Source organism: Sturnira hondurensis, unplaced genomic scaffold (assembly GCF_014824575.4).
Source record: "Sturnira hondurensis isolate 20B ecotype Veracruz unplaced genomic scaffold, ASM1482457v3 Scaffold0007865, whole genome shotgun sequence".
NCBI classification, from domain to species: domain Eukaryota; kingdom Metazoa; phylum Chordata; class Mammalia; order Chiroptera; family Phyllostomidae; genus Sturnira; species Sturnira hondurensis.
In genome coordinates this window covers 3032332-3047461 of record NW_028080496.1, presented here as the reverse complement: position 1 = coordinate 3047461, position 15130 = coordinate 3032332, and the positions used below count along the sequence as shown (strand labels likewise).

Below are 15130 nucleotides of genomic sequence, written 5' to 3'. Positions count from 1 at the left end.
GAGAGAGCGGGAGAGAGGGAGAGAAAGAGCAATGGAACATCATCAAGCCACTCATAATACTTTTTTAAAGGACAACGCAAGAAAGGAAAACAAAAACTGTTTGAAGTAACATGAGGAAGTACTGAGGTTGGAACAGAATCTTCCATTAACTGTCATACAGTCTATGCTTGAAAATCTGCAATGCGGGTTTCTGCAAAGCAAATTTCCTTTTGCAAAGGGAATTTTTTAAAGGAATTTCTTATTGTTTTAAAGTTCTCCCTCATATTATGCACATTTCCATTGCCTAGCTCCATTCCTCTGACACTCCGTATGATAAACGGAACCCCCCTCTTCCAGTTTCCAGGAGTTTTTCTGACAATGTAGGCACAACGCTAACGGTTGAATGAACTCTCACACTGGATGCGCCTTGAACTGAGAGTCCATGTTTCCTCCACATCTTGCTTCCACGCAACCTCGGTCCTTTGCATTTCCCCACTTCCATCAGAATGTAGACCCTTCTTGATCCAGGAGGGGGGGTCCTGCTCAGGTCCTGGGGCGACAACCACCCCCACCGGTGGGAGGGGCCCCGCAGCTCCGTGCTGAAAAGAGCCGGCCGAGGGTGTGAGAGAACCCCTCCGCACACCTATTCTTGCTCCAGACGACCCAGGCCCCTTGTAAAGCGTGGCCTCCAGCTGAAGGGCGGGGCCCTCTGATCAGCCCGGAGGACAAGGGAAACACCTCCCTTCGCTGCACTCTCCGCATTTGTACTTAAGAGGGAACACCCGCCCCCTCTTCTCGGACTGGCTGCATTGTCTTCAACAGCCGCTACCGTCACTTCTCCGTCACTTCTCCAGTACCGATCCCTCAGGCAGCAAGCCCCGCTCGGGCTGGGTCAACACGTCACTGATGCACCCTCACATCCCACTCAAAATGCTTCATTCACATGGAACACGCCCTGCAGAGCCTCCTCTGAATTGAAAACCTAGCAGCTCCTCTTCTATCGAGTTGAAATTCACATAGCATGAATCTGCCCGTTTTAACCACTTTAAAGTATGAAATTCAGTTGTGTTCAGCATGTGCACCATGATGCGCCACACGTCTGTCACTCCTGGGAATTCCCACCGCCCTAAAGGAGGCCCCACCCCCCTCAGCAGTCACTCCCCATCCTGGCCCTTTTTGAGTAGTTTATTCAGCAGGCGACAAAGCTTAGTGACATGACACTCTAGCCCACATTTCCCCAGCCTTTCTGCAAAAGCATCACAAGACATATTTCCACAGGCCTTACTGAAATCCTGACATTAGATTTCAGTGCTTCTCTGCCTCACCAACCTGGCGACCCTGTCCAAAGGAGATGAGGTCAATATGGCGGCGCCTTTGCTGGGAGTCCTGCTCGACTCCGAGGCGTCACTTCTCACAAGTGCCCATAAGAAGCCCACTTGGTAATGTGCAATGCAGTGTTGCCAGAGAGCAGTTCGCTGGGTTAGACTCTGGGATTACCTTCTTTTCCTTTTTAATAATAAATACATTTGCACTCCCCCACTTTTTGAAAAACATATTCCTGTTCTTCCCAATGCCTTTAAGATCCTGCAACACCTCAGCAACTATACCTATCCAATTAGCACTATAATGGCTTTAATTTAAGCTCTATAAGCCAAGAACATGAGAACCGAATGGCGAATGGAAAGAAACTACTGATAAAACATAAAACAGTTGAGAACTGACCAGAAACATACTCCAAATTCTTACTTGAAATAGTCCCTGAAACAAATCCCTCACTCTGACAGAGAGCAGTGTTTCCAAAACCGTGTGCCCTAGAACACCAGGCCTAAGAAGATGACCTGGGACAAGAGTCGGACAGGGAATGAGGTTTGAGGAATATCGCTGACACTCTCCTCGTTTGTCCTTGGAGACTCAACGTAGAGCCTGTAATAAACAATCTGAATAATCCACCGGTGAAACAACCTGCTTAACTCGGTTTAATCCAGCATTTCTGATACCGATTTGACCACTAAACTCTTCCTTGAAGTCAAGCACCCATGAATGGACTAAACCTCAAAAATAGTAATGCAGCCCTGGCTGGCATAGCTCAGTGGATTGAGCGCGGGCCTGTGAACCAAAGGATCTCGGTTCAATTCCCAGTCAGGGCACAGGCCTGGGTTGCAGGCCAGTTCCCAGTGGGGGACGCATGAGAGGCAACCATACATTGATATTTCTCTCCTTCCCTTCCCCTCTAAAGATAAATAAATAAAGTCTTAAAAAAATAGTGATACAGAAAGTCAGCCACATGGTTTTCCAATCCCAACTGTACCCTCCTTTAACGAGAAGAATGAGTTTCATTAGTTAGTTAGTTAGTTAGCACCATGCCTCTCTTCACGGCCCACACGTCAGAGCAGTGAACCGAACACCTGCCCTCTCAGTGCCAACTCCATTGCACATTGTTAATCTTTGCAACGTCACAGCACGTCCTGCTTGAAAGCACTCTGAAAAATTCTAGCCAACTTCTCTAAAAGGAAATTTAAGCCATATGTTACAAAAATCTCCACAGTTCAAATGGCCTTGTTATGGAAAAAAAAAGTAAGGTCTCAATAGAGAGACTTCAGAGTACGGCAAACTCCACAGCACATCCACAAGAGAGTCACTGCTCATGTTCAATATTTAAGATACTACTCAGGCCTGGCTGGGTAGCTCAGTTGGTTAGAGTGTCATCCCTACACACCAAGTTGCAGGTTCGATCCCTGGTCAGGGCACATACAAGAATCACCCAATGAATGCATAAACAAATGGGACAACAAATCCACGTTTCTCTCTCTCTCGAATCAATAAAAATAAGTAAGGCATCCAAATGTTATGTAGAGAAAAAATAAAGCAGAATCTCTACCTCATTCCTCATACCAACATAAATTCCAAATGGATCAAAGGGTCAAATGTTAAAACTCTTTATATACCAAGAACACTAGAAGTACAGGGGAACGTTTTTGTAAAAATCTCAGTATAGATAAGAACTCTCTAAAAGTAACATAAAGTCCCAAAGCTAAAAATATAAAACATGTTTTAAAATTCTAAACTATTCTGAATACTTTAAAAGTCAAAAGTTACAGAACAAACTGGGATAATTGTCTACCACATACATGGCATCCAAAGGGTCGACCTCCTCAACACAGAAAGACCTCTTTGAAGCCAATAAGAAAAGACCAATAGCCCCTAGGAAAATGAGCAAAGGATTCTGCCAAAACTACCCTTCCCGAAGGGAAGTACGGACGGCTTTTAGTCATATGTAAAGATGCTCAGATTCACTCAAAATTAAATAATGTAAAAATAAAACAATAACAAAAAAACTATTTTCACCTATGAAATTCACAATTAAAAAAAAAAAAAGCCCTGGCTGGTGTAGCTCAGTGGATTGCAGGCTGGGAATCAAAGGGTCACCAGTTCGATTCCCAGTCAGGGCACAAGCTAGGTTGCAGGCCAGGTCCCCAGTGAGGGCCATGTGAGAGGCAACCACACATTCATATTTCTCTCCCTCTCTTTTTCCCTCTCTCTAAAAATAAATAAATAAACAAATAAAGAATTTTAAAAATGCACAAAGTCTGACACTCCAATTGATGAAGGTATGGGGAAAGCAGCCCTTATGTGTGACTGAGGACATGTCACCTAGTACAGCCCCGCCGGACTGCAAACTGGCAATATTCACCCAAACTAAATGGACAGACTCCCTTTGACTCAGAAATTCCACTTTTAGAAATTGATCCTGCAAGAACACTCTCCAGTTCAAGTACAAAGTTGCTAGCTACAGCACTGTACATAATAGCAAAAGCTGGGGGCGGGGGACACGTCCATTGAGAGGGAAAAGGAGGCAACCGTGAAGAAACAAATGAGGCACAATGAATGAGTTAAGACAAGGCAGGATGGATAGAGTGTTACCAGTTCTAACAAGCGAATCAAAGTAACCTGTATGGTGTCTGTACAGAACAGCTCCCACAGGACACACGGTCATGACAATGGCTGCATCTGGGGAACCTGCGTGGCTGGGAAATAGGACTAAGGAGACAGACTTCTCTCACTGTAGATCCTAGCATAGTTTCTGAATTAAGTATCAGGCCCATGTAGTATCTATTTTTTAAATGATTACAAAAATTTTTCTTTTAAAAAAATTAACACTATGCCCTGGCTGGAGTGAATCACTGGGCCTGATTCTTAATTCAGAATTAAGGGGGATTGAGCACCGGAGTGAGAACCAAAGGGTCGCTGGTTTGATTCCCAGTTAGGGCACAAGTCTGGGTTGCAGGGCAGGCCCCCAGTAGGAGGTGTGCTAGAAGCAACCCCACACTGATGTTTCTCTCCCTCTCTTTCTCCTTCTCTTCTCCTTACTAAAAATAAATAAATAAAACCGTAAAAATAAAAATAAAGAAATAAATAAAAGTAAAGAAGTTAAGACTAAATCTGCCTAAAAATAGTTTGTGGGAATCCTCAATTTTTAAAGAAAAAACCCCAAAGTCAAGCCATTGTCAAGCGCTACTTTTCAAACTATCAATGATTAAGAAGCACTGTCCAAACTAATGACACAACAATATGTCTTCAAGGCAGAGAAACATTTTGTTATAATCGCCATGCAAGTAGTTACATTACTTCTTGCTTCTTTGTACATGTTTTAAAGGTCATCTGCGATGTTATTGGTAATAAAATGATCTATTCTACACTGGGAGATTTCCCATTTAGATTCTATTTTTATATAATTTTCACGGCTTATTTTATATAATTCTCTACTTATAGAAAATTATATAAAAAGATTAAAAATCTTAAAAAGATTTTTATTTATTCATTTCTAGAGAGAGGGCAAGGGAGGGAGGAAAAGAGGGGGAGAAACATAGACTAGAAAAACACCCATCACCTGCCTCTTGCCTCTGCCCCAACCAAGGACGGGAGCCGCAGCTCAGGCATGTGCCCTGACTGGGAGTCGGACCGGGGACCTTTCGCTTGGTGGGACAAGGTCCAAGCAGCTGAGCCACCCTGGTCAGGACTCCTTTTCTATCTTGAACGATCAGTTTTCTTTCTTAGATTTTTATGGAACACTTCACTGATGTGCGTGTCACCCTTGCACAGGACCCTGCTAATCTCTGTACTGTTCCTATTGCAGCGTGTGGCGCCGCCCAAGCAAGCACATTTTCTCTTTTTTTTCACTTTCTAATTTTGCCCTGTTCTCTCTCTTCCTACTTCAATGCCTTCTGCTTCAGTTTTTGGGAACACTTATTCATCCTATTCAAGAAAAATACTTTTAGATTTTTATGTTGCTAATTAATGATCCCTGGCAACAGACTGATACTCTCTCCTTTATGGGGGAATACCGATCCCAGTAACAGTGTTTCTCCATCTGCTACAAAAGCCTCACAGTTTTTTCTGAAAGCCAGAGTTCGCTCAGCCACCAGACATCTGTCCTAAGAGAAGCCAAGCCCCGGGCTGGCAGCTGCCTCTCCAATGCTCCCTTCTGCTTTTCGTTATGATTTCCAATGAGTCAACAGGAAGGTATTCTGAGTAAAGAAGAAATAAAGGCCTTCAGACAGCCTTTCCTCCACCCGCAACACGAAAAAACACAGTTCTCGCCAAATGATCCAAGACAATTTCCAATCCAATTTGCCACTCCTGTCTGCATGAGGTCATTAGTCAAAAAAAAAAAGTTCCCAGCAACTGGGAAGAAGGAAAGCTTTCTGAACTGAATCAGAGCAGATACCAGGGTTTGAAAAAGAAAACCAACCAGGAACTCCCTGGCCTCCCCAGAGTCCCCGTATATGACGATATAACCTCCACCGATCCCCTTCCACTTCCAGGGAGACTCGCCTGTGAGCAGGAGTTCGGTCCAAAAAGCTAAATATACCCATTTATCACAGGCCCATCATCATGTTTCTGGACACCTATATAAAAACCACTTAACTGAGACATTGTGTTTTATAGTGTTTCTGATAAGCATGGATGCACAAATCTTTCACTGATCAACAAATACCGGACAGCTACTCAAGTCTTCAGCTCTGCAGGGAGTAAAAAAAGTATAAAACAGAGTCCCTGCAGGGACTCTGCAGGGAGTAAAAAAAGTATAAAACAGAGTCCCACAGTCTACATACAGACACACACAAAAACACATGAATACCGAGACCTGCCCTCACGCAGTCGGAGGGGCAGGGGAAAGCCATCCAGACAGGCAGAGGGACAGCGCCGGCCGCTGGGGTCAGCCAGACCCGCCCCAGTTTTCCACACGGAGCTGTCTGACCTGGGGACAAGTGATACCAACTCCCATTTCCCCTTTAAAGTAAAAACGCCTGCACCACAGTGCTGTGTGTGAAGTGCCACGGCATCGTGCTAATCGCCGGTAGCTACCGCTGCCATCACCAACATTTTCACAGAAGCAGCAGTGGTGCGGCGGCAGGGGCTTGGGGGTCCTCGCCAAGCCTGAGGTCTGGACCCCCCCGCTGACCACACGGACGAGTCAAGCTCCCGGAGCTTTGCTTTCTTTTTTGTTAAACGTCGGTAAGAATAAGCCGCTCCTGCAGCTTCCAGAACAGCTAATTAGACAATGCACGTCAGTGCTTAGCCCCGTGCCTAGCACATAATAAGTGCTCAATAAATGGCACCAATGATGACAGGTGGGGACACTGATGTAGGGACAAATGGCAGGGTTGGGTTTGGGGTACTGGAGGGGCTTTTCTGGCTTCCTCGTAGCTGTTGTAAAGGTACTTTAAGTATTAAGCTTTCTAAAATAAAATGCCTGCCCTGGCTGCTGTGGCTCAGTGACTGAGCACCAGCCTGCAAACCGAGGGATCACCGGTTTGGTTTCCGTTCAAGGCACATGCCTGGGTTGCAAGCCAGTCCCCAGTTGGGTGTGCAAGAGGCAACAGATCCATGTATCTCTTTCAAATCAATGTTTCTCCCCCTCTCCTTCTCCCTCCCTTTCCCTCTCTCTAAAAGTAAATGAATAAAAATCTTTAAAATAAAATATCTTATTGAAAAATAACAAATTAACCTGTCCCAACATAGAATTGTGGGCAAAAAAAAATTTTTTTAAACATTCAGCTTCAGCAAACTCTTTAAAATACACCATTAACCAGAGCCTTTGCCTGTCTGTGTAACATTTTTCGACTCGCAGGCTGTAAAGCCACAGGCGTCAAGCAGGTCGCCAGGAGCTCTTCCAGAAGAAAAATCAAGCAGCACCGTCCTGACTTGGGCAGGTAGGCGAGGGCACCTCTGCAGAAGCAGCACCTCACTGGGCTCGCTGCAAGATAGTCTCCTGGCAACCTAGGCGCGAACGAAACAAACAGCCCCAGTGCTGTGAATCACTTCCGGATGGCCTCCCTCGGCCTGCCAGCACTTTCTTACAAATACTTCCTGTGAATGGGTTTATTTAGCCAGCCCTAGCTGGAAGCAACCAGAAGTCCATCGAAATACCACAAGGCTTAAAGACGTTCAACAGTTCCTGCTACCAACAGGAACCCCCCAGTTGCTTACCTGTAAAGGAGAAGGAATCCTGGGGAGACCAGAGGGAGGAGACAGGTCACCATGCAGAGCCAGCAAATTAAGTTCCCAGAACATGCCACCTGAGGCCCTAAAATATATTTTTCACTCTATGTTCACATACATAATTGTTGCTCTGACCTCTGAGAACAGAAGAATTACATCTGTGCTAAATTAGGTCAAATTAGTGGCCCACGTACCCTAATCAGACTTCCCCGACCTTCCCTAGCAGACAAGTCACGCACTCGAGCCAGCAGTTAACACCGCTCCCTGGGTGCCATCCACTCCGAGACTCAGTGAAAATACAGGGAATTGGAAAAGTATTAAACCCAATTCTCTTGGCTACCAGCTCTGTTTTTCCACCTGAAAAGGATCTTATTTGTCACTCTATTCTTCACGAACTAATCACAGACCACTGAGTCTACTATCAAGAGTAGAGTGGGGAAAAGAGTTAATAGTGCACAATGAAAATTGAATATGTCCTGGCTGGTGTAGCTCAGTGGATTGAGCGCAAGCCTGTGAACCACATGATCGCGGTTCAATTCCCAGCCAGGGCACATGCCTGGGTTGCAGGCCAGTTAAGGGCAGGGGGCGCACGAGAGGCAACCATACATTGATATTTCTCTCCTTCCCTTCCCCTCTAAAGATAAATAAATAAAATCTTTAAAAAAAACCCAAAAAACTGAATAGGACAAAGCAACTAACATTAACAGAATCAATGAAAAAGATCAAGAGAGTAGAAAATTAAGTCAGCAAAGCAGAAGATATACGTGAGACACCAGAAGATATACCAGAAGATATACGTGAGACACCTAGAATGCCGATTTAACTACGATTAAAAACAACAACAACAAAATGAGGAATAGCCATAAAACAGACTGCTGATCTAAGAACGGGCAGCAGAATTAATGAATCAGAACCAATTAATTATTCAAGGTGTAACAGACAATTTCCTAGAGCTAAAATAAACAGAAAAGATACTATATATAACTTGGGGAAACCGCAAGAAACCAGAATGGTACAAGTTTCAAATCATGAAAAAGTATAAAAAGAAGTGACTTGTCATGGAGCTAAAAACAAGTTAGGTTCACATGTCATTTCTCAATAATAAGTATAGGAAAATGAAGTCATATGTACATTTTCTCTAGAAGAATAAAATATAGTTCATTACAGAACAGAGTCTAGAAGTAGAGCTAGATGTAACTTACCATCTGAGGAAGCAGACATCAATTGCTAATAGGTAGTAATAAGATTGTCCTTAAATGATATCAGAATAACTTAGAAATACCATGAGAATTAAAGACTTAGATTCTTTAAAAAAATTAAATCATTAAATCAAGGAAAAAGTAACAGCAAATCAAACTTCAAAATTTAGCAAGTCTTTACAGAAATTAAACTATCTATACTTTGAATTTGTAGAAATTATAAACAGAAAAATTAATATTTAAACACCAATAAATTTAAAACTATAGAGTGAATAAGTACATAAAGTGAAAAATTAAGGGAAAATATTTGTGCGAATATGACTGAAGATCGCTACTCACACTCTTTTTTCAAGCTGAGGAGTAAATGACATATAATTTTATGTTAGTTCCATGGGCGTGGCGACATGATTTGATATTTGTGTGCGTTGCAAACCAATCAGCACAGTAACTCAAGTTTACACGTATCCCCACACATGGTTACAAAGTAAAATTTTTTTCTTGTAATGAGGACTTTTCAGATCTACTATCTCAGCAACTTTCAAATATGCAATCCAGTACTATTATCTGTAGGGCATCCACATTGTAAGAACACTCACCAAAGTTAACATCGGACACCAGAAGGCCAGAGACTGACAACCGCCCACAACCGGCATGCTAAAATAAACCTGACAAATAGATGTGTGGGGAAATATCGAACCTTTCCAGCCATCAAACAATATAACATTACCCTGGAATCAATAAATCATGAACATTATGTACCCACTGAAAATAGTAATTAAGATGACCTTACAGCAACGTTAAGAATCTGAATTTCTGATTACAGCAATCTAAAAATTATATACTTAGACAGTTTTTCCTTTTTCTTAATTCCTTTTTTCTTTATTATAAACTTCATAATTAGCCTGGCTGGGTAGCTCAGTTAGTTAGAGCCTCATCCCAATACACCAAGGTTGCGGGTTTGATGCCCAGTCAGGGCACACACAAGAATCAATCAACAAAGGCATAAATAAGTGGAATAACAAATCAACGTTTCTCTCTCTCAAATCAATGAAAAAAATTAAAAATTTTTCACAGTCATTGTGCAAAGCCTTTTAAATAAACAGAAGGGCATTAAATAAAAAGCATGGGTCACCCTGTCCACCCACATTATACTCCCCAGAGGCAGTCTCTCTCTGTGGTGTTTCCTTTTTAAGACAAAAGCTTTAAGTCTGAAGGGAAAACACGAGGGCTGCCAACCTTCAGGACCTTGAAAGTGCCCAGAAAATTCCCCAGAAAAGTTTATTAACACCTCGTCATCTTGATAGTAAATCATCTTTTGCCCTCAAGGACCAGGATAAACAGCATGTTTGTTGAATGACTACTGTGTTCAGACATCAGGCCAGGCAACTCCTAAAATGCATGGTATGTCCATTCTGCAAAGCACAAATTTAGACTCACTCCCCGAGGTAAAGCAACTTGCAAAACCAGACTCGGAACCAGCACCTGCCAAAACCGAAAGTCCTCCTCCTTTTCACGCCGCGTATCGTTGGAGTCAAGACTTTCAAAGACGTTTTCATCCGACTTTTTCAAGTTCTGCTTTACTTGATTATGAGCATTCTGGGATTAGAGTCCTATGACTTTCGTTAGTAATAAAGATAGCTACTAACGAGCTAGCTGACTGCTAATATTTACCAGATTACCACCCACATTTCATAAATGTAAATTTTGCTGTCTCAGTTACAAGGGCAAGAAAAGCTTTTGGTGGCTGCACTAGGAACTAACTTCTTCCCATTTACAACACTGCTAACTGTGGGAAAGTGCTCTTCACTTGAATCACTTTATAACAAATACGTTTTTACAGGCAACCTACTTCTTACCAAGGAGTCTGTCTAAGGCAGTTGCACTAAGTTTCGGAAAAGAAAACAGAGGCTTTTATTTCTGTCACCGTTGTAAGAGTTAAGAATAACCCCACCCCACACTTCCTCCCTTGACAATTATGAATGCATGGATGCATCCAGCTGGCTGTCCCAACAGGCCACTAAGTAGCCATGTGCCATGTAGCCCCTTAATCACACTGGGTCTCCCCAGGTGATTAAAACTAGTTTTCTCATCTGTAAAAGCACTGAGTCACCTCCTAAAAATGATTCCCCCTCAGTGTTTAAGTGATATTCCTCCACTGGAAAATTCTAGGAGCTGGTGGGCAAGCTTCCTAGTCACCTCACCTATCATTTTATTTTCTTGCCTCGTCAGTGCTTTTAACTCCTATTTCCAGGATCCCACTGGGCCAGCCTGGATCTGTTCCGATGCCACGGGAACTGTGACCCCACTGGGAGAGGACATCTGAAGAGCCCATCCCGGAGAATGCTCCATGCCAACAACAAGGACATGTGCACAAAAGAGAATTTGTTCTTAAGACCTGATTTCTTTCCAAGACACTTTTTCAGCTCCCCTAAATTGAAGAAGCTGAAGTGCTTGCACTCGGTGCTAAGCTCTTGTTAACGCTGTGCAGCTTCTGACAGTCTCCAGCCAGTCCCAGCCCTTCTTCTGCCTTCCACAAGGCAGGGTGTGCCCTGCCCCTGGCGCTGGGGTTTGGAGACTGATCGGGAGGAAGGTGGCCCACGACAGGCTCAAAAGCCACACCAACTACCCCAGCCAGCCTCTGCGAAAAGGAGCGCTCCCTGGGAGGGCGTGGGAAACACCCCCTTCCGGTGCCCCGTGACCTGACTGAATTCAATCCCGTTTCCAGTACTTCTCTCCTTCCCTTCAGGCTGCCCTACCTGACATGTGCCCTTCCTGGGTTTTGGTCACCGGATCGATCTTTCTCTGATTTAGTACTTCCGCCTGGGCAGGACTCAGGTATCTGCTGTACCTCACATAGTGAAGTCTCACCTTCTTCACTTGACAGAAAATGCCATTCACCTCTATTGCTCCTTAACCAAAACAAATGTAAAGCCCATGTAGAATAGGCAAAAAGATAAAAGTGAACCCATGTTTAAGCACAAACAAGTAATTTAAGATGCCTCCTTTTACAAAGTCCTTGATCTGCTCTGTAACCCTTAGCAAACAGCCCGGTACCTTTAGACAGTGTTTCGTCAGAGCAGAAACTTACTTTCCACACTGAAGCTCCTCTCCAAACGGTAAGGAAAGCAGAAGCTCTGTATTTTCTATTTCCCCACCACAGCCAGTGCCCACATTGAAGGAATCACTCCAAAATTTTCCCAGTTAACTTTCTGGAGGAACACCCACGCCCACAACGTGCCCTCGTGTCTCCACGCACTGACACGCACTGTCTCCACACATTCGCACTCACTCTCTGCTCTTCCCACTGAAGAGCTGGGTTACAGGTACATGAGAAAACAGAGAGTCCCAGGCGACACAATGGGGCCACTGTAGTACGAGGTGGAGCTTTTCGAGGGAGGAGTGGCAGTCTTATAAATAGAACTAAAGAGGAGAACCTTTCTCCCCTGGATCTCTCAGATCTTTCTTCCTGGCCCGGGAGCCGGCGCAAATTCCGGACCTTGAGCCTCCTCCAACAGGGGAGGGTGGAGGTCAGAAGGAAACAGGATGGGGCCAGTCCAAAAAGGCGAATCGGGCCGGCGCAGCACAGAAGGTACAGCCCGGCTCTCCAAGGCAGGAGACTCCACGGGGCTGAAGCCCGGGCTCACGAGCAAGAGCATGTGACCTGTCTGCGGCGCACCCCCAACCCTTCCTTGGGGGTGGCAGCAGCTAGAGAAGGGGGCCAGAAGGGACCCAGGCCTCTTTTCTCAGCACGACATTCCCAGACTTCTTTTCCTAACCCTGACCAGTTGCAAAATCTGAACAGGTGCTTCCCAAATCGATTTCCTAATCAAAGTTTTAAACAAACAAACAGAAATAAAATAACCACATCCAGGTTTTGTATGATTGACTCAATTAAACAAGACAAGCCCGATTCCACAATGTCGGGCCAGCAGGCAGAGTGTACCAGGGCAAATACGCCACTATGACACGCTGCCTTATAATCAAAGCATAAAAAATAAATACTATCACGAATGTCTCACTGCATTAGTCAGCTCCCGAGTATGCAAAAACACCCAACTAAAATATGCCCCAGGGGCTCATGGCCCCCTGCATGGGTTTTGAAGGAAATGGGCTACTTTCCCAGACTGGAAAAAACACCTGACCAATGAAATGCCTTGCTAGGGCAGCAACTGAAGAAGAAATGTGATTATAAAAGCATCATTCTATTCAGGCTATACTATCCCAGCACTGAAATGAGATGGTTGAACTAGATTAGTGGTGGCAAGAGGGTGTCAGCCAAGATACCCTCAGCAGCAAGGAAAGTTCACTGCAGAAACCCAATAATAAAACTGAAGCCGAGCCCTGGCTGGGGTAGCTCAGTGGATTGAGCACGGGGCCTGCAAACCACATGATCTCGGTTCGATTCCCAGTCAGGGCACATGCCTGGGTTGCAGGCCAGTTCCCAGCAGGGGACTCACGAGAGGCAACCATACATTGATATTTCTCTCCTTCTCTCCCCCTCTAAAGATAAATAAATAAAATATTTAAAAAATAAAAATAAAACTGAAGCCGAACGGCTTTGGACGCGGTCAGGAAGGTGAGTTGAGGCTTCCCCCACTGCTCATCTCCGAGGCTTCGCAGAGCACAGACTGGTCTCTGAGGCCCACTGCAGCTTGCAAATTCCTTGACCTTCCAAAACGAGACCTAGTCCAGAACTGACGGAGCAGAGGACTTCACATTCTTGTTCAAGGGGGCCTTACAAACTCTGTATAAGAACCGACTGCTTTTCTAATAACATATCTGCCTGGTGTCTAACCTTCCATTTAGAACAGTAATTTTCCCCACCTAAATCATCACTAATCCCTCCCCCAGTCTCCTGGAAGGGCTTCAAACTCAGAAAAACCTGGATGTAGGAGGACACACCAAATGCAAGCCAGTGGTAGCCCTAGGGACAGGAAGAAGGGGAATGGAGCCAGGGAGGGGCACAAAGGCAACTCCACTGCCTTTTTGAGGGGAAAGGGAGAGATCTGAAGGGTTCAAGTTCCTCCTGAAATACACGGATGTGTGCTGTATTGTTATTGGACTTTTCTGAAGCATTTCAATATTTTCAGCATGTTTTAAAAAGCCTGTTTATCAGTAACATTGAACACATCCATGATTTTTATTAGACTGTGGATCACAGATACCTTTCATTACCTCTTGCTGGCCTTTTCCACCGAAGCTCACTTATAGGATATCTGACCTGTAATTAAGTACATCTACCCACCCTGGGACATTCAGGAACACAGAATCAGAACGACAGAAATTGACACAGAGAGCACAGCGACACCCTGGGACCACCAGGTCTTAAAGCACCTGAAAAAGGAAAAGAGCGCCTACACACTCATTTCACGAGGAATGCAGACGATACCGCCTTGGCTGCGCTGTCTTTGAACGCTGCCAAATGCATGGACTCATATCCATAGCACTAACAAGGACAGAAGGGACCCAGCTCACATATAAATCAAAACCAGCGAAGAACCAGTAAAATATTAAAGTCAAGAACTTCAAATTCTAAAAATGCTCTCTTTCTCCCGTAGCTGGTAGTGCCCCAAACGTGCATCATAGGCAGAAAGCAGAACACAAATCTGGACATTTGTCAGCATACAAAAATGACCATGAGTGTTTCGTGAATAAAGTGCCATCGAGGTTATCCGGTCCTGTGAATGAATGCCCTACCTACACTCGTTCCTTCACATCACCAGCTTCCCTCAGGCACTTCCACAACCTACTCCAAGAGATTTCCATCAGTATTCACACCACGTCAGCTCCCTTCACCCAGTCTTCTTTCCAGACAACCGTTACCTCTTTGCTTCTTCCAAGTGACAAAGGTATTCGTAAGCCACATTCTGCCGCCTCCTTTCATCCATCTCCTCTGCAGTGAGTCTCTCATTATCCAGGACAGCTAGAATGTGAAAGAATGTGAACAAGAGAATCGGTAACCGTTCTGAACAATACAAGACCACCACACCACCAAATTCCTGCTTCCCACCGAAGAGTCAGGGTGACCCACAGCTGTGTGGTTAGACTTTCCGACAACAGAAACTATAACATGGCAGCCATACCCATCTTACCTTTTTCTTTTCTTTTCTAAAGTATGATAACATGAATATGTACTATACATGAATATGAAAAAGAATGACTTGAGATTTGGGGCCAAAACTCCATCTGCCAGACATCTTTCTAAAAACAGAGCTGATCATGCTGTTTCCCTTTTACTAATAACCAAAGTCAGCAGCCCGGTCATTGGGAACAAAGTGGCAGTAATTGCGCTACGCATTTTACATGCACTCTCTCAGCAAAGCCCCATAACAGTCATGAATATCCCTCACATTTCACAGGTGAGGAAATGGAGGCAGGGTGACGTTCTCCCCACAGTGAGTAAGCAAGGGGCGGGGCCTGGATTCACACCTAGGCAGCCGGGCTCAAAA

General features: G+C 44.5%; 1 protein-coding gene across 2 annotated transcripts in view; it reads right to left on the bottom strand.

Moving 5' to 3' along the window:
- The window catches only part of IQGAP1 (IQ motif containing GTPase activating protein 1), a 76793-nt gene that overhangs the window by 60269 nt on the left and 1394 nt on the right, over positions 1-15130 (bottom strand). For both annotated transcript variants that reach the window (XM_037053558.1, XM_037053560.1), the window contains exon 2: positions 14505-14604. In XM_037053558.1, coding sequence (XP_036909453.1) covers positions 14505-14604 — 100 coding nt within the window. The remainder of the gene's footprint in view (positions 1-14504; positions 14605-15130) is intronic.